This window comes from Pongo pygmaeus, chromosome 15, assembly GCF_028885625.2.
Source record: "Pongo pygmaeus isolate AG05252 chromosome 15, NHGRI_mPonPyg2-v2.0_pri, whole genome shotgun sequence".
Lineage (NCBI taxonomy): Eukaryota > Metazoa > Chordata > Mammalia > Primates > Hominidae > Pongo > Pongo pygmaeus.
This window is the reverse complement of record NC_072388.2, coordinates 61645732-61665177: the sequence shown is the minus strand read 5'-3', so window position 1 is coordinate 61665177 and position 19446 is coordinate 61645732. Positions and strand designations below refer to the sequence as shown.

General features: G+C 34.5%; 1 protein-coding gene across 1 annotated transcript in view; it reads left to right on the top strand.

The window, feature by feature from the left end:
* The window catches only part of KCNH5 (potassium voltage-gated channel subfamily H member 5), a 347265-nt gene that overhangs the window by 185373 nt on the left and 142446 nt on the right, over positions 1 to 19446 (top strand). The window contains exon 8 of the mRNA XM_054448009.2: positions 7682 to 7881. Coding sequence (XP_054303984.1) covers positions 7682 to 7881 — 200 coding nt within the window. The remainder of the gene's footprint in view (positions 1 to 7681; positions 7882 to 19446) is intronic.

Sequence of the window (19446 nt, the reverse complement as noted above, 5' to 3'; positions counted from 1 at the left end):
GGCTCTTCTTGCTCCTCAGTTTACAGATGGCCTATTGTGGGACCTTGTGATCATGTGAGTTAACACTTAATAAACTCCCCTTTATATATTAAGATTAATATTAAGTGAAGATACATCCTATTAGTTCTGTGCCTCTAGAGAACCCTGACTAATACACTTAGCTTAAAAGAGAATAACTATCATAGAAGGATAAAGTGGAGATCAAGCCATCTGGATACTTTGATTCTTTGTTTTTACTTTTATGTTAATTTCTTATAATTTTTTCAAGTGAACAATCTTCCCACATCTTTTCCTTCACTCCTCTTCCTCTCTCCGTTTCTTCCATCTTTGTTACATTAGAAATTGATTAATGCAGGTTTGTGATTAACTTTCTAAAGTTAAGTGATTCTTTAGGGCATATACGAAATAATATCAATAGTCATTGCCATGTAATTATTGAGGCTATTTTGACAAAGTCAGTTATGGTAATCACAGGATCAGCTCTAAGATAGGTGACATCTATCCAATATTATACTAAAATCTGATAAGTTCTAAAAGTGATCCTGCTGTGTCCTAACTAATTTTACTAGTTGACAGTTCATTCAAATAGTGATTCAGTCAACTCACTGTATTACTTGGAATTTCCTTTTCAAAATTCCAACATCTCTTAGAGGGAAAAATGCGTCAAATGGTTTTCAGTATTTAACACTTAAAGTTATTGATGAGACCAGTTTCTAACAAAACAGTTGGCACAGCCCAGATACTAGATGGAATGGGGTGTAGATTAAGTGAAGATTGGAAAATAGAAATTGCCTGGCTCGTAGCAGATGCATGGAGGGTGCCTACATATATGGGTCACTGCAAAAGAGCATCCAGCAAAGCCAGGAGCCATTATGAGAGAGATGGAAGGAGAGCAACTTGGAAACTGGAAGTTTCTGAAGATCAGCTTCTCCACTTTGTGCTAAGGCCAACCGGAGCCATTTCAAATGTTTTAACAAGCTGTGTGCTACACAGATGATCGCAGATTGCTGGAACATTTTCCTTCTACATCTTAAACGTCATTATTAAAGGTGAACTTTAGTGAATAGAAATAAAAGTAGAAAATGATGGTTGGACCACCTAGGAGGCCTTAAGCATTACTGGAAATGCATTATCATATTAATAGTTTAAACTGCTTAGTCTAAGGCCAATATCACTTGGCAAGATTTATAAAAGGAAGATAATTAGGAAAAGTTAGTATTGGTTATCATTATGGAGGGGCACAAAATATAATACCTAAGAAGGAGGGATTATTAATAAGGAGATGGAGAGATGCAGCTTGACCTAATGAGCAAATGAAATGACTGGACAACATTTTTTCAGAGACCTGAATATCACTATTTGATCCCTTATCATGAGCAATTCATAAGAGTGAAGGCCAGGTTACAGTTAATTAGCTTAACATGATTTTTCTTTGACTCTACAGATTGTTTAACCCTGAGAAATAAACTATATTGTTTATATGCTTAGAATGGCTATATGAATTTTTATAAACTATAAGAAGAGATTCATCTTCTTTCAAAGAATATAATTTGGGAGAATTCAGGACGAATAGTTTTCTATAGGGATTAGCGGATACTACTGGAGGGTGGGGATTATGTCTGTCGTTTTTATCATTGTGTTCCCAGTGGTTGCTATAGTGGCTGGCATATAATAGGTGTCAAATAAATATCTACTAAATTCAACAATGCTTGAATGAATAGTGATGTCTGCGATGAGTTATAACATTGTTCAATCTTTTGACCTGTCTCTTTTTTATAACATTGTGTATTCTTTCATGTCTTTAATGTTCATATTATAAAAATAAAAGGCATTTTTCCATTTTAAAATATAAAACTATATTATATATTAAAAATTGTTTTTCAGAATATTCTCTTGGGCTGTGACGTGTGTCATAAAGGACTCACTACCCTCCTCCTCCAGGACCCCTGCCCAATTGAGAACTACTCTGTGTTATTAACGTTAAATTGATCATAGTTACATAACTAATCACATTTAAGAAATTAAGAAAAGAATAATTATTTATTTTATTCATGAATCTACAATTTGCACAGGGCTATGAGGGTATGATGTATTTCAAGTTCATGTAGTATCAGCTAGGATGGCTTCAATGGTCCTGAAAACTCTACTTAGTTGACTCAGCCACATGGCTGGTAGGCTGATGTTCTCAAGCTGTATCCTGCACATAAAATCACAGACTGATGGAACATTTTGTTTTATTTCTTAAGTATCATTATTAAATATCATGAATATGAAAAGAAAAAAAGGAATGGTTGAACCACCTACGTAGTCGTAAGTGTTAACCAGAAATGTATACTTACATCAGTATTGTAAATTGCTCAGCTATGGCCAGTGCTTAGCTGGGAGTTCAGCCAAAGCTATTGGCTAGGGGCCTTTATTCCTCTCTATGTGGGCCTCTCCAGAAAATGCTCAGGCTTCCTCACAGCATGAAAACTAGATTCCAAGAGCAGGTGTTTCAATAGTGAAGAATTAGAAGTTTCTAGTTTTGTAAGGCCTCTGGGCCTAGACATTGGCACAAAATCATGGTCACAATATTCTAGTGGTCAAAGAGTCATAGGGTATGCCTACATTCAAGGGATCAGAGTATAGACCTTGCCTTTCAATGGAAGAGTTCTCAAAGAATTTGTCACCCCTTCCATTGAGAGGCAAGGTCTATATTCCATTTTTTATGTGTTATAATTATCTTCAAAATAATCCCTTTGTGGTGAATAAGAAAAATATAACACTTTTTATGTAAGGCATTTGCTGGTATGTATGCCAGATTTACTAAGACCTTAAGTATGATTAGCTTGCACAATTAGCAGTTATCTGAAATCTATAAGTCTGCAGGAGAGCATATGAAAAGACCATTAAGAAATTGTCACAAATTAACCTAATTATTACTATTAATAGTAAGTAAATGGATTGACTATATGATATCTGCATTCAAAAGGTAAAATAATGTAAGGGGTCTCTACAAAACTGGCCAGACCGTGGGAATTCATGTTCGATGAATGACAATGGGACTTCTGATTTATTTTTACCTTGATATGGTTAGGACATGAATAAACTTAGCCTTTAAATGTTTCATTCCCCTACCTGCCTTAACAGTGTATATTCCTTCTATATGTTTGTAACACTGGTAGTGAGGTTTTGATATGAAAATAAAATGTTTCTGAAAAACTGTTCCTTAGTTTTTGGTGTGTGAATTTACAGGAAAAAAATATTTGAACACTTGCCGTGTTCTAGGAACTGGTCTATATTGGGAAAATACAGCAGTGAGCCAAAAGGACCAGGCCCACACCTGTCCTCTTGGAATCTGCATTCCTAGGGGAAAAGATGGATAATAAGTGAATGAATAAATAAATAAATAAATAAATAAGTAATGTAAGTTAAAGTAGTGATAAAATAAAGAATGATAAAGCATAGTAAGGAGGTAGATAGTGATAGTGGGGGAAGAGGATGTTTAGACAGCATGGTCAGGGAAGGCCTCAGTGATGAATGAGGGTTTTTTTTGTTGTTGTTGTTGTTTTTGAGACAGAGTCTCACTCTGTCGCCCAGGCTTGAGTGCAATGGTGCGATCTCGGCTCACTGCAACCTCCGCCTCCTGGGTTAAAGCGATTCTCCTGCCTCAGCCTCCTAAGTAGCTGGGATATCAGGTGTGCACCACCATGCCCAGCTAATTTTTATATTTTTAGTAGAGATGGGGTTTCACCATGTTGGTGAGGCTGGTATCGAACTCCTGACCTTGTGATCTGCCTGCCTTAGCCTCCCAAAGTGCTGGGATTACAGACATGAGCCACTGCGCCCAGCTGATGAGTCAGGTTTCGAGCAGAGACCTGAATGAGGAGAGGAAACAGACCAAGTGAGGATCATGGAGAAGAGTGTTCAAGGAACAGCTAGTAAAGGGGCCCTGAAGAATGAGTTAGTTTAGGTTGTTTGATTAGCATCAAGAAGATGTATACTGAAGCAGAGGGAATGAAGAGAAGACTGACAGGAGTGATGGCCAATGGAAGAGGCAGTGCTACGAATTATATGTGGCCAAGATCATATATATCTATATCTATATCTATATATATGATTATTCTTTATGTTTGGGAAATGATTTTTGTGGTGATGATGCATAGCATTTTGTGGATACTTAGTCACTACTAGACTCTTTTTTATACTGTTTTATATGCGTTATCTCATTTAACACAACCCTTTTGTGAAGATTCCAGTGTAATTTTAAAGTTCTAAGTGAGGACATAGAGGCCGACAGAGGTTTAGTAATTGGTCCAAAGACACACACTCTTAGAGACTGCAAGGATGCTGGTAGAGGTAGTGAGAAGTGATTGAATTGAAGCTATGTGTTGAAGGTAGAGCGAATAGGAATTGTTGATAGATCAGATATAGGAGATGAATCAAAGAATGGATTGAAAAATAACTGAGGTTTTTGATCTGAGCAAGTAGGTATGGCTTTGCTGTTTGCAGAGGTGAAAAGTGCATTTAGCTGTTGGAGAGAGGGTGCTGTAGATTGAGTTCCTTTTTGGATGTGTTAGATCCAAATAATGATTAGACATCCAAGAAGATAGGTGTGTCTGTAATATGTGAGGGAGGTATTATTTTGAGAGTTAGCAGTTTAGAGGGAGCTTCTACTGAGATCAGTTTCCCTCATTATTGTGTGTCATGCTCCAAGGCCTCTCTCATTAAAGATGTGCCCATTTGTCCATTTGTTCAGGAACACAAGTGCGGTGGGCAGCTGTTGTTGCTTGCTGGAGTACCATACATGCTGTCATACTATCTCTTTTGAAATGTATTCCAGACTCAAGATTGAAGTGATTCATAAGGAAGAAGTGATTTCTCTTTTTAAAAGTATATGTAAATGACTTGAATCTATGTATGTGATAAAATTTTATGAAACTATGCACTGAAGAAACAAGTGCATACGAAAAAAAGGAAAACTGGCCAAAAAAAAAAAGCTCTCTAGTTTGGTTAATTGTACTGTGCCATTATCAATTTCCTGGTTTTGATATATTACTATAATTGTATACAATGTCATCCTTGTGAGAAGCTGCATGTGGGCAATGCAAGCTTTCTACACTATTTCTGCAACTTCTTTTGAGTCTAAAATTATTTCAAAATAAAATTACAAAAATGTAAACATATAATTGAATCTCTTACTTTAAATTATTATCTTGTTTAGTCTTATCCGATGTAGGGACGCTACATTCACATGAAAATGAGAAGCAGTGAGGGATAAAGAGCAGTTGGTTAATGGGTACAAAAATACGAGTAAGATCCAGTGTTCAGTAGCACAATAGGGCAACTATGGGTAATAATAATTGATTGTAAATTACATAAGAACTGGAAGAGTGGAATTGGAATGTTCCTAACACAAAGAAATGATAACCAATTACCCTGATTTGATCATTATACATTATATGCTTATATCAAGATATCATTGTACCTCATAAATATGTATAATTATTATGTGTTCATAAAATAATGAAAATGAAAAATGAACAAACTGGATATTTTTATAATATGCCAGACTTAATGGGATGTTGATAATTCTTCACTTATTAGTGCTGCAAACTTTTAATACATTAGCAGATTCTTCATATTTTATCTTAAACTTTTTATATGAGCAGAATATATTTTGTGTATACATTTAATGTACCCTAAAAGATGAAATGTGTAGTAATTTGTTAAACTAGAAGGCAGTAATAAGACATTTGGCAAATGTAGCATATTGCAAGCATCTTAGGGAGCCAAACAAGTTAAACATGTCAAAATAATAGGTAGTTCTGTGACATTTATTGACAATTTATGATAGCTGAGCACTACTAAAAATCATAACTGCAGCATTATTTCATTAACCCCTAAAATACTCATTATTTTAAAAATGTAAATTTTTCTTATTTCTCTTTTCTGAAAATGTAAAATTCTGTATTTGTTTGATGATTCTGCTATCATTAATTTGTTAACCTTATTTCTGTTTGTTTTTCTTAATAGCAACAATGGTGGAATAGAGATGTTAAGTCTGTGATTACCTTTAGTTTTTTTTTTTTTTTTTTTTTAGGAAAGAACTCTATATCTTTTAATAAACTTAATAATTCTTTATAGAATCAAGATCTCAGATACTATAACCACAATCCTAGTAAACTCTTCATTTCAACATGGAAAACTGATACATTAAAGATAAACACATTTATTTCAAAGTATTAAAATAAATATATGCACACAGGACGTTGAAAGACTGACAAAATGATAATTTTTTTGTTTTTAAATATGAATATTCAAAGGTATAAAGACTCGGTTGGGAAATGTCAACACTGTATTCCTCCTACTCAGGTCTAACAAAATATCATCTGTCTTAAAAAATTGTCCTGCACTGGCATCAAATAGCAGAAAAACGGACTAAATTTTTATAAAATAATAGCTTTCTGTTGTGAAATTATAATTTGTTATACTCAGCGGAGAACAGCTCTTCTTGAAAAAAACAAATAATTTTCTAAAAGCAGTATATTAAAGATCTTAAGTTGCTTCACTAGCTTGGTTTTATACCACTTCCATCAAATGGGATTTGGCTGATGAAACTGCAAAGTGAAACAGCCTATATTTTGTTTAGAGTCATTTTTCAAATGCTTGGAGGATGTAGGATGGAAATTATCATTGCCTGTGAGTCTACTTATTTGTGAAATGCTTATGAAATGCCTGTGTACTGAACATTAAGGTGAATAAAGTACTGCCCCTTTTCAAAAAAGCTTCCAGTTAACAAGGGAGTGAAACCAGAGGGGCAGGGCAAGTTGTGGGTAGTGTGCTGTTGAAGATTGGAAGTTTGTTCAGTTTAGGCTGAACTCTAAATAAGCTTTTGTAGGATCCTGTCAGCATTAATAGCCTGACTAGGTCTGGAGAAAGAAGAGTTGGTGAATTATGGATTGAGGAGGAGGGAGCAGTTGGGGCTTTGAAATACCCTATACCACCCGTAGTCCCCTGTAGATGAATGACAGTTGTCAGTGGGCTAACTTTACATTTAATTAAAATGATGGAATAAAAAAATCACTGGAATAATTACATGAATTTAATAACTGGAATTTCTCGGCATTGCCAAAGTTTTATTTTGGCTAAAAACTCCAAACCTCTTTATCTTCAGAACCTTCTAAACATGAAGCATATTAATTTGTCTCCACTCCCTAAATTTCTGATGTTCTGTCAAAAATATTTATAACCAGGGACATATTCCAAAAGCTGGAAGAAGCAGGCAATGAGAAAGAGCATATGTTTCTAAACTGGATCATCGATCCCTGAAAAACTTATATTGATTAGGCTTCATTTAGGAGGACAAAGTGGAGGATAACTTTAATCTACTAACAAATAGAATTTCTTAGGCAAAATTATAACTTTGGATCATCTGATTCTTCAGAAAATATTGTGATGACTCTTACGTTTTGTCATGTTGACTAGGGTCGTGCATGCTCATAAAGTCATGTTTCTCTTACTGCAGGTAACGTTTTCTGAGTGAATACCAAGTGTCAGGCAATCTTCTCAGAGTTCAACATGCATTTACCCCTACAAGTTTATAAGGATGTCTCTGTCAAATTATTCATTGATTTAGCAAATATTTGTATTTTTTTCACATGAGATATTTGTTTTATTTTTATCATTTCTTCTCTTTCAGCTCTTCTTTATGCAACTATTTTTGGAAATGTTACAACAATTTTCCAGCAAATGTATGCCAACACCAACCGATACCATGAGATGCTGAATAATGTACGGGACTTCCTAAAACTCTATCAGGTCCCAAAAGGCCTTAGTGAGCGAGTCATGGATTATATCGTCTCAACATGGTCCATGTCAAAAGGCATTGACACAGAAAAGGTATGGGTTAGTATTATTATTATTTAGTTTCTATTTTAGTAGGATCTTCAGGTGCATTAAGCTTTTCCACTCACGTATTGCTTGTATAATTGCTTCGTAACTGTTACTCTGTATTCGTAAGTGACATATCAGTCAATCAGTCATATTTATTGAGTGCTTAGAAGGTGCAAAGCACTGAACCATTAATCATCAATTAGTACCAGTCATCACATTCAATTTAGAAAATTCAGTTCATGAAAATAACTCATTATTCTATTTCCCTAAAACACTCTTATTACCTCTCACAGTAATTTGTTGCATTCCTCTAAAACTCAGAGTGCTGCCATTTTTCCTGCCGGAATTTATTCTTGATTTCTCCTCTGCCTTTTTTGCTCATTTAAAAATTAGAAAGAGACTTCCTGGCTATAAATTTAAAATGTGTGTGTCTTCTATGCTGTCCTCCACTTAAATTTCTCCCATCTCATATGTTTTATAAAGAACTTATAATTCTTTATTTTCCACTTTGCCTTACACATATGTATAAAATAGATATCTCCCTCTCCAATCATCTGATATCTCTAATCTCTTGCTTGCCTTTTCATGGAGCTAATTTTAATTTTTCTCATCTATCTCATATTTGGGGCAAAGAGCAACTCAAGATCCTCCTTAAAATAAATAAAACCGAATTTTAAAAAATCCTCTCTTCCTACACCCAGCTGATTCACATCAAATACAGAAGATGAAAAATAAAGCTTGTACACAGAGTTTTAGAGGAAACCAGTCTTGAGCTATTTTACTTTATAAGCATCAGTGGAGACTATTCTTTTTATGTACTGATTTTTGACATATGATAATTAAATGGCATAATACTTTCCTGGCCATTTCCCACAATTTTTTTTTTGTTCTTTTAACCTTGTGAGGTTGACTTATGGTTTTTCTTTAAGACCTGCTCAAAAAGCATCTTTCAATGTCAAAGGGAAAAAGCAAATGAGCAAAGTAGATGTTTAGTTAGGAGAATTTCATGAAGCAACATGTAAGTGGTTTTAAGCCAGGGCGGGTGTATTAGGAATAGATGGTTGAGTGGAGGTGTAGGGAATGGACAAGGAACGTAGGAGTTGAGGGAGAGAAGCCTTCAGAGGGAGTGCAGGTCAGATACCTGGGGGCAGCTATGCGGAGGAATTGTGAAAGGGGGTGAGGTTTACTCCTTTTTCAATATTTTACAAGATGCAGCATAAATTTTCCAGTTAAATGGCCCCTTGAAGTAGTACACATGAAAACAGAAGGGAGAAAGCAAACTACATTTCTATGGAATTTGATTAATATATATCTGAACCAATATATGGTTAGTAGAGAGAGTATCCAAAGAAGAAACAGAATCTTCCTTGGGGTGAAGGTGAGAGTAACAGAATTTAAGTTATCAAAAGCAGAGTGTCTGTTGAAGTCCATATTAAATGAAACAGATCAAGAGGCAACCACCGGCCTTGTCAGTCACTATCTAAGCAAGAAGCTTTCCTTTCCAGAAAATGCTATAGAGCCACATGGTAACTAATAAGAAATCAGTAAATGATGGAATAATGGCCTTTTACGTATTCGGAAAGAGTCTGAGCCAGGGCCTCTGGCACAAATCTAGTACATGGCAGAGTTTTGAGTCCTTGCTCTCTATATTCCTGAATACTGAGTTATTCATGAATGGAGCTGACTAGATTGTCTTCAAGCCTCCGCTTGAGGACATGCTTAACTGTCTGATTCATGATGGAGTTAGGGTCTGATGCACTGGCATGCAGTGTATCTCAAAGTGCTCATGCCATGTAGCAGGGAAAAATTTCTGGGTACCTACCATGTACTGCCTTAAATAATATTTTGTTTACTTGTTCGTTTGCAGTTAAAGAAAGGTACTTTTGATTAGCAAAGTAGCCAAGGAAAATGGAGTAATAGAACAAATATGGGGAGACTAATACTAAAAGTGAAATAAAAATTTAACTTCAATGAAAAGATTTTTTAAGGGGATATTTTAAGATATCAAAATTGATTAGCATTTGGATAAGAAAAAATCATGGATGTGGCTTTTAATTGAGTGAGGAATCCTTAAAGTTGTTTTTGACATAGGAAAAGCATATTTAAATAATTGTGACAAATATGAAAGTTTCCTTGTTCACGTATGAAACATACTCTATGCCTGTATTGATTTATCCCAGTCTATTAAGAAAATCCCCACCCAGATGCACAAGTTCTAGGTTAACAGCACTGAAGGAAAGAGAAGGAAGGAAAGACATCTGCCAAATTCTGGGCTTAGAAAGGGAGTGTAGGGATTTCTAGTATTGTATCATCAAAGAGACTGAATTTAAAAATGATTCTTAGATTACGCACCATATGCTGTACTAAACAAGAGGAAAACAAAAACTGTCATTCAGCTCTCTGGTTTTGTAAAGAACCTGACAACTAGAGCAGAAGACTCCTATGCCTGTTAGGCATTCAGCTATTTAACAAATAAATTATATATTATATATATATATAATATATAAAAATATTTAATTTTAAAATACAATAATAAAGATATAATATAGGGCCGGGCATGGTGGCTCACGCCTGTAATCCCAGCACTTTGGGAGGCCGAGGTGGGCGGATCATGAGGTCAGGAGATTGAGACCATCCCGGCTAACACTGTGAAATTCTGTCTCTACTAAAAATACAAAAAATTAGCCGGGCGTGCTGGTGGGCGCCTGTAGTCCCAGCTACTCGGGAGGCTGAGGCAGGAGAATGGTGTGAACCTGGGAGGCGGAGCTTGCAGTGAGCCGAGATCACGCCACTGCACTCCAGCCTGAGCGACAGAGCGAGACTCTGTCTCAAAAAAAAGATACAATACAATAATACAATACAATAATAAAGACTTGAAGCGTAGACAAAAGAATTAGTAATTAAAGAAAAGAGAGGGAATAGATATCTCAGAACTAGATTCTACTATAAATAAAAACTGAATATAAGTTAAAGAATGAATTGTAAAGGTGGAATTGACGTACTACTTAATATCATTATAAAATGAACTAAAAATCTAAGAAAATATTTATAAGGGTCTTCACTCATGACCTAACATAAATATCAGAAGAACTGTGAATTAAATGCAAAAAAACAAGAAACTGTAAACTATTAGAAGAAAATATGTGAATGTATTTAATTTATCTTTGTACATATTAAAGTAATGGAATATATAACAAGGTAACTGACAAATAGATTTTGCTAAAAAGTATAAAATCTTTCACACTAGAAAACTATGAAAATGAAAATGACATAAAGCATTTGCAACAAATTTTGCAAGTGAAAGGTTAATTACCTTAATATGTAAAGTGATTTATAAATTAATAAGAAGAATTAGAATACTTGGAGAGAAAAATGATCTGATGACATAGATAATTTATGGAAGACAGAATGCAAATTATGAATAAACATAAAAAAGGCTTATTTTCCCTTGGAACAAAGAGTTAAAACTTAAAAAAACAAACAAACAAAAAGACATAGAAACATTTTTAATATGGCAAATGGACAAAGATGATGCCCAATCTTAGCAAAGGTTGGTGACTGGCATTATTGTATAATTCTGGGAGGTGTGTAAATTGGTAGCACATTTCTTGAAAGCAATTTGAATAAGATAATATTTTAAATTTGGTGGTATTTTAGAGTTCAGTCCTTGTGCCTCGTCCCTTTTCTGTCTGTATTCCGTTCTTTCATGATATCCTGCAGTCTCCTTACTTTAAACCAACACCACCCAATGTTCATACTTCTGTTGGACTTGATTCCCTGAACTATAGACTCTCCCTTCCAACTGCCTACTCATGTCCAGTAAAGTTGTCCAAAACCAAACTTCCAATCATCTCCTAAAAACCTGTTTTACAGACATTTTTTCCCACTGAAATTAATGGAAACACTACCTTTCAGTTGCTTAAGACAAAATCTCCCACATTTAAACCTCTACTGAATCCTTTTGGCTCTACCTCCGATTCTCACCACCTTCATTGCTATCACCTGGTCCACGTCACCATCATGTCTTCCCTGGATTTTTCTAATACCAACTAACTGGCCGATGCTTCCACCTTTGTCCCCTGTATAGTCTATTCTCAAAAGAGCAATGAGTGAGCACATATGGCTTTTGTAAAAAAACTTTCTATGTATGTGTGTGTGTATCTACCTATCTATTTATGTTTATATCAATCATCAATTATCTATCTATGCCATAGACTTTTGATTATGAGTTAAATTGATTAAACCTGTTAAAATACAAGTGTAGGAAAAATAAAATGAAAGGTTGATGACATAATATAAATTCCGTAATTGCAGTCACCATCTGAGAATTATGTATGTACTTTTGGATGTAGCTTTAATAAACAGTATCTGAATTTTAACAATTATCCAGTATTTAATGTTAGAGACCTCTATTAGACTTCCTGTTCCTCCATAAGCCAAATACATTTTATTACTTAATGTTTCTTATTTTATATTTTATTGATAATTTTTTTCAAATATTTTAAATAGAGGTGATCAAATTTAACTATGAATGTATACTTTAAAAGGAAATATAATATATGAAGCCAAATGTCTTTGTTTTAATGCTTCTCTTCTCTGGTTAGTTTTAAAATAGCTGTATATTTTTTCAATTGCTTGTACAAAGAAATTTAATGATTCATTGAAGCTAGTCAGAGAAAAAACCTTTGCCCCAATGACTGAGATTTCCTTCTATCATTTCCACATATTTAGTTTTATAGATTTTTGAATTCAGCTTTAACCCACAAGCAAGTTAATCACTGTGATTTAATTCTGTCTTAACCTGCCTTATGTGAATAATGCTTTCTCTAATATAATTGTGGCATTAAAATCTGTACTGACGTGGAGATTGCAGCATTTCTATCATGAAAGTTTGCTTTAGGCAATATTTTTTAATATAGAACAGTGCCTAGTTCAATTTTATTTAGTTGAAAATGTGTTATTGACTGCTCATTAGTACAGTTGCTATAGATTTTTTAAAAATTTAATAGCCAAATCCATCCTCTGGGCTTTGCTACTTGCTAATATTCTGTGTACATGAAGGAAGAAGAAATGGGTGGAATAAGGATTTAAAAGGGGAAGAGGAGATTATGGGAAAAAGTAGAAAGGATGATGGTTAAAGCTCAAAAAATTCGACCCTGCAGTTTGAAATGACTTTGCTGGGAAATAATTCAAATGAAGTAAATGGCTGGGGACTTTATTTTCAGCTTTTTGGAACATGTGAAAAAATGTAAGACCTGTAAAACAATGTGTAGACCACGTATTTCCCATCATACTGGGTTTTTTTCAGCTTGTTTCATACAATGAAAGGTCTAAAGCCTTACCTTTTGTATCTTCCAATATCTTACTTTTTTCTCTAACATGTAGCTTGAAAAAAATCAGAAAAAGCTATTTGGTCTTCATTTTTGTTTCATATGTTTTATAATAAACATAAGGTATCAGTAGGAAGATGCTATTATATGAAATGTCCCAGCAGAATTACACAAAAAAATCAGGTGGGAGTATGCCTTTAGAATTTAAACAAATTGAAATTTTGAACGTTTTAAAATTTTTTATTATCTTTTAACCGAATCTATCAGAGAAGCACTCTGCTTTCAAATACAGTAGGCAATATATTTTTTTCTACAAGTTAATTTCCTTTTGACAGTTTAATTTTGTATATTTTTTTTAATTTGGGAAATGATGTTTAAATATTTCATTGTATTACTAGATATGAAAAATGGATTCTATTTTCATACATGTCATCATTTTCTTGGTTCGATATTAAAATACTTCGAGAGGTTCCCATGATGATATATATCATAGCTGAAGCCAAGAACAAAGGCACTAGTCTTGTAAGAAAATTCCACCAACAATGTCCTGTACATAAAAGCCATGTAGGGGCCGGGCGCAGTGGCTCACGCCTGTAATCCCAGCACTTTGGGAGGCTGAGGCAGGCGGATCACGAGGTGAGGAGATCGAGACCATCCTGGCCAACATGGTGAAATCCCGTCTCTACTAAAAATACAAAAATTAGCCGGGCGTGGTGGTGCGTGCCTGTAGTCCCAGCTACTCAGGAGGCTGAGGCAGGAGAATTGCTTGAACCTGGGAGGAGGAGGCTGCAGTGAGCTGAGATCACCTCACTGCACTCCAGCCTGGGCAACAGAGTGAGACCCTGTCAAAAAAAAAAAAAAGAAAGCCATGTAAATATATCCATGTGAATATAATAAAATAAAACTGAATTGGTCTTAAGATGCACTAAAAGTAATCTAGCCTTTGAATCAAGAAAGATAATGATCATGCCAGTACAGCCCATTTTAATCAGATCATAGATTGTGTTCGGATATTGTGTTCAACTTCTGCTGGATATTTTAAAAGAAATGTCATCCTATAAAGCAGCACACTTACCAGAAGTTAAGCATGATGGCACAAAGTTCTTGGAATTTTGTTATATGATGGGTAGTTAAAATAAATATGAATATTTAGTTTAGCCGAGAAAAGACTTGGGAGAGATATGACAGGTAACTTGAAGTATTTGCCATTTTTAAAAATGGAATGATCTGTTTCAGGAGGAAATTCACAGTCTGCCAGTAAAAGATTTAGGCACATATGTAGAACATAGTACTAAATGAACTTGCAGGTCCTGACAGTAAGATTATATGATTGTGTCTGAATGATTTGGAGTACTATTATATATTACATCTCATTTACAATTTACATGTATGTATTAAGGGATTTTATATAAAAAGAATTATAATATAAAAATCTGTAATAATTCACTATTTTCCAACAACTTTTTATTAGGACAGCTAAGTACTGTAGTTTTACGTATGAAATGAAAGGGCTTTTCCAAGGTGATAGAACATATACTACCTTAAAAAATTAGGATTTAGAATGTCTAATAGAGGGGCTATGCCAGGCCAGTATGGTACAACTGTAGTAGTTTTCCCTGTGGTCTTTGAGTTACCTGCTTGTTGAGCAGGAGACGCTATTAAGAAACTATTATAAGAAACTGGCATATCATTACAAGAAACCATTCTTCAGCTTGTTATTTGAAAGCATTATGCAACAAATATATGAAAACTATAATTTTTCCATCAGTACCTAAACATAATTAGAGAACTTAACTATTGTTACATCTACATGTGTTTCTCAGTTGTTACCTACTGAAATATTACAAAGTAAGCATTCAGAATTATTATTGACATTTTTCTTTTCTGACTGACCTACACATATTATGTGAGAAAATAGACTTTATCTGAAACCTCAGTTTTTTCGTTTCGCGTATCAGAAGTTAAGTAAAATAACAGCCAGTGGCTTATTGAAAACATTACAAGCAGATGAAAACTTTAAGCAATACTTTTTGTAATAGTAATTTGGAACACTCAAACGCATATATTAGTTTTCATGGCTTTTAGCGTAGTTTAAGAGGGTTCCATTGCAAGCTTTACATTATTGTCAGCTAATATAATTACTAGTAAAATTTTCATGTGTCAAATCTTAGGCTGTGTTATTTGATTCAAACCTATCTTTGGGGATAATATTAAACACACTCTTTTCTTGTATCACGTTGAAATTTAGCATAGTAGTGTGGGCTAATTTATATTTCATTTTCTCATCACTCTGATACTAGCTTCTGAGGAAGGACCAAAGGAATCATTTGATAGCCACAGTCCAGAAATGAGAAGGTAGGATTGTTTACAGAGGTCCATGGATAACTTGCTCAGTACCCTTCTTCATCTAGACCGTAAGGATCAGATTCCATACTTTTGTGTTCACATCTGTATTGGAGTTACCACCAGCCACATTTACTTAGTTGGCTGGGAGGTGAAAAATGCCCACATGGTGCTTGTGCAAGGTAGGCAATAATAAGAGGTAGCAGATAATTTAGTCTTTTGTGGTTATAATACATTTCATCCTTTACAGGTTATTAACTACGGCACTGTGTTATGCCTGCACCATTTTAAATGTTAGTTTTTGCTTGGTATTCAGTGGGCACTGTTTTATTTAAGTATAGACGAAAATAGAACATCAATTGTGGAGTAATTTGGATGAATGACATATTTCTATATATATACACATTGAACAGAAATATACTTTAGACTTTGGGGAAAAATTAAATCATGAATACTTCCACATGCTGCAGATGGTGTTATATAGTATGAGTAGGTGTTTGTATCCAACCTATTATTTTGTTCTGAGCTGCCTTGATTGATCTGTTTTCAAACTCCCATTGCTGTAAATCTGCAGTAATGGCTATTGATAACACTTATTTTTAAATGAGACCATAATGCTTCCGAGACTTTTTCAGTTTTTAAGGTAAAAGTAGAATTATGCAGATTTGAATTTTATAAACTGAACTTTTAAGAAACAATGTTTCAATTTCTTTGATTTCTGTTGTTATTATTATTTGACTGTGTTTGTTATTTTTCATTTCTCATCCAGCCCTTTGTAGCTTTCTCCTCTCCACCCACTCCCCCATCTCTTTCTTGATTTTTTTTAATGGTAATGACTAAAAGATGCCTGTCTTTTGGCTCAGGCTGAGTGCTTTTGATTTTGTATTCATTTATATCGTTTATATTCAGTACTCAAAATCCACTTTTAGTTCCTTTACTAGTAGTGCCAAATAACCATGGGCATCATTGTCTGGCACAGCAGAAGGCAGCAACAGGTTGTAGAAAAATATAGTGAATAGATTAAAATAAAAGGAAAAATTGTTATGTAAGAAAGAGATTCTGCAGGGTGCGGTGGCTCATGCCTGTAATCCTAGCACCTGGGGAGGTCAACGTGAGTGGATCATGAGGTCAGGAGATTGAGACCATCCTGGACAACATAGTGAAACCCTGTCTCTACTAAAAATACAAAAATTAGCTGGATGTGGTGGCGCGTACTTGTAATCCCAGCTACTTGGGAGGCCGAGACAGGAGAATCACTTGAACCCAGGAGGTGGAGTTTGCAGTGAGCCAAAATTGCACTACTGCACTCCAGCCTGGCTACAGAGTGAGACTCTGTCTCACAAAAAAAAAAAAAAAAAAAAAAAAAAAAGAAAAAGAAAAAAGGAAAACAAAACAAAACAAAACAAAAAACAGAAAAGAAAAAGAAAAAAGAAAGAGATTCATCTGGTTCATTGCCAGCTGCCGGGGTTGCTGCTCGTTGTCCCCTCCTGGGCATGGGTCTGGAGTCAAGGAGAGGGCTGAGTGGCTGTGCAACCTGATGGCTTCCTCTCAGCTTTGCTTTTTATGGTTCTTGACTTCTTTCTTAAGACCTTCAGGAGGCATTTTCTTCTTTTCTCATGATAGCAACCTTCCTTATTTCTCTATACCTTATACTTCCTTGAGGAAGTCTTTATGTCCCTAGTTTATACTGGGACATCTCTGAGAGATGGCATATATAAATTTAAGAAAGATCTATATAATGGGAAAATTAAAAAATATGGACATAGCCATTTTTAAAATTTGCATTCATATCGAAGGAAGCTATGGTATTAAAGGGTTTTGTGGTCCTTGCTATAGAGTGATAAATAGAAATAAACATAATCCCTGCTCTTATGTTGTTCAGAGTCTGATGGGGGAGAAAAGTCTTCAATAGTTACCCTGATAAATGTATGATTTTATATTGTGATGATGCTTGAAATACAATACAGGAAGCCATGTCAGATTTAAAAAAATTTAAGTTGTGAAGATGAGAGTCAAGGAAAGCAATAGAAAAAACAATAGAATTTGGACATGAAAGATTGTTAGAAGCTGAAACTTTTCACCTATTTTATAATAAAATTCAAATTACCTATGTGCTAATAGTCAAATAACTGGTCTGAAGGTGGAAAACAAATGAAAGGAGGGAATTCGAAGATCTGGTTAATCTATTAACTACTAGTAACTCATTAAAGAAATTAATAATATTAAATGGTCTGTGCTTTCCATGTAAATAATAGAATGATTTCCACTGAATAGTCATGATGGTTTAAAATATCACTCTAATACCAATAACAACACATAAATTGATCCAGGGACATATTGGTACCCAAATATGATTGAATTAATCATCGCGTATTTGTTTAGAATAATGCTAAAGAAATATGTGGGTCTGCTGCCTTTGAGGGCATTATCCACAAACTTAACTCATATGTATTGTGAAAGCACAGATGGCACAGGGGAGTCTGCAGGGCAAATATCAGAATATATTCAGATCAGAGTATAGCTTTACTCCCACTGCTACTTCTCTCAAGGATAAATAAATGTTAGAATATATTATTTATTATGAATAAGTGTTAATGTTTATATAACCATTTTGTTTTCAAAAGTGCTTGTTTAGTAGAATACATGACTGTTACATAAAATTAGAAAAAAGAGCTAGAAAAAGAAAATACGATGTCACTCAATGCTACGACTTACAGAAGTATATTGTGCCACATTTATCTGTATGATTTTGTCAACATCAATTTATGTTATAAGTATACAATATAATAACATTTGTAGTCTATTCTAGGTCTGTATTACATCATCCACCTATTATTGAATATTTAAGATGTCTGATGAGTACATTAAGATAAACACTGAGAATAAGGGGTGCCAAGTCCAAGGTTATGTACATTTTTTTGTTTTTATTATTTTTGTAGCTTATTTCTTCTAAAATATCAAATGAGCTACAACCAACATTAATTTACATAAGTCTTTTTTCAGAATAACATTGTCAGTACTAGGTATTAATTTTCTTTTAATCTTTGTGAATTTAGAAGGCCAATAATCTTAGCATGTTTAATGTTTAGTCTTTCCAACACATATATACTATAATTCCCATTTACTGATACAGACACTGGGCTGTAAGAGGTTAAATGACGTGCCTTAGATCACACATAGGGAAACTTGGATTTTGTACTATGTCTGCACTGTAAAGGCAATATTCTTAGTCACTCTGCTGCTTGTTGAATATCAGTATCTGGTAGACAAGTGTCTCCGTATCACACCTTAATTATGGCTCTTTTTAATGTGTTTATTCTTCTAAATAAACTTTCCTTATCCTTCCCACTCATCATCATCCTATACACCCCAGATAAATCCCATTAGCTTTTGACTGAAATTGTATTGTCCTAATCTCAGAGTTAAACCGTTCAGCAGAGACCATCTGAAAACAAGTTCAGGTTGCTTAGATGAGGCATGATGGGCTCATGAGAAACAATTAGAGATCTTGGACCTAGATTATCTAATGCAGGGTTAGAGATTCCACTCCTAGAAACCAGCATGAAAACCAAAGGATTCCACAGTATGAGTATGAATCAGAGGTAGTGCAGTTGGAATATGATGAATAAAATACTGCACCAGCAGTGGGGATTCTTGTGTTCTAGTTAACATGTCTTCTAGTCTAGTTCCTGTATTGCAGCTGGATGACCAATCAGACTTAGTCTCAGAATATATATGCTTGATGATCTTTTCCAAGATTTTTAAGGTTGAAAATTAAATGCATGTTTTGAAAGAGTTAGTGAGAAATATTAGTGATTTTTGGTGCCAAGGAAGAAGTCAGAAGACATAATTTAAATCAGTAGTTTAATATTGTAACCCTTGTATCAAACTTCATCTT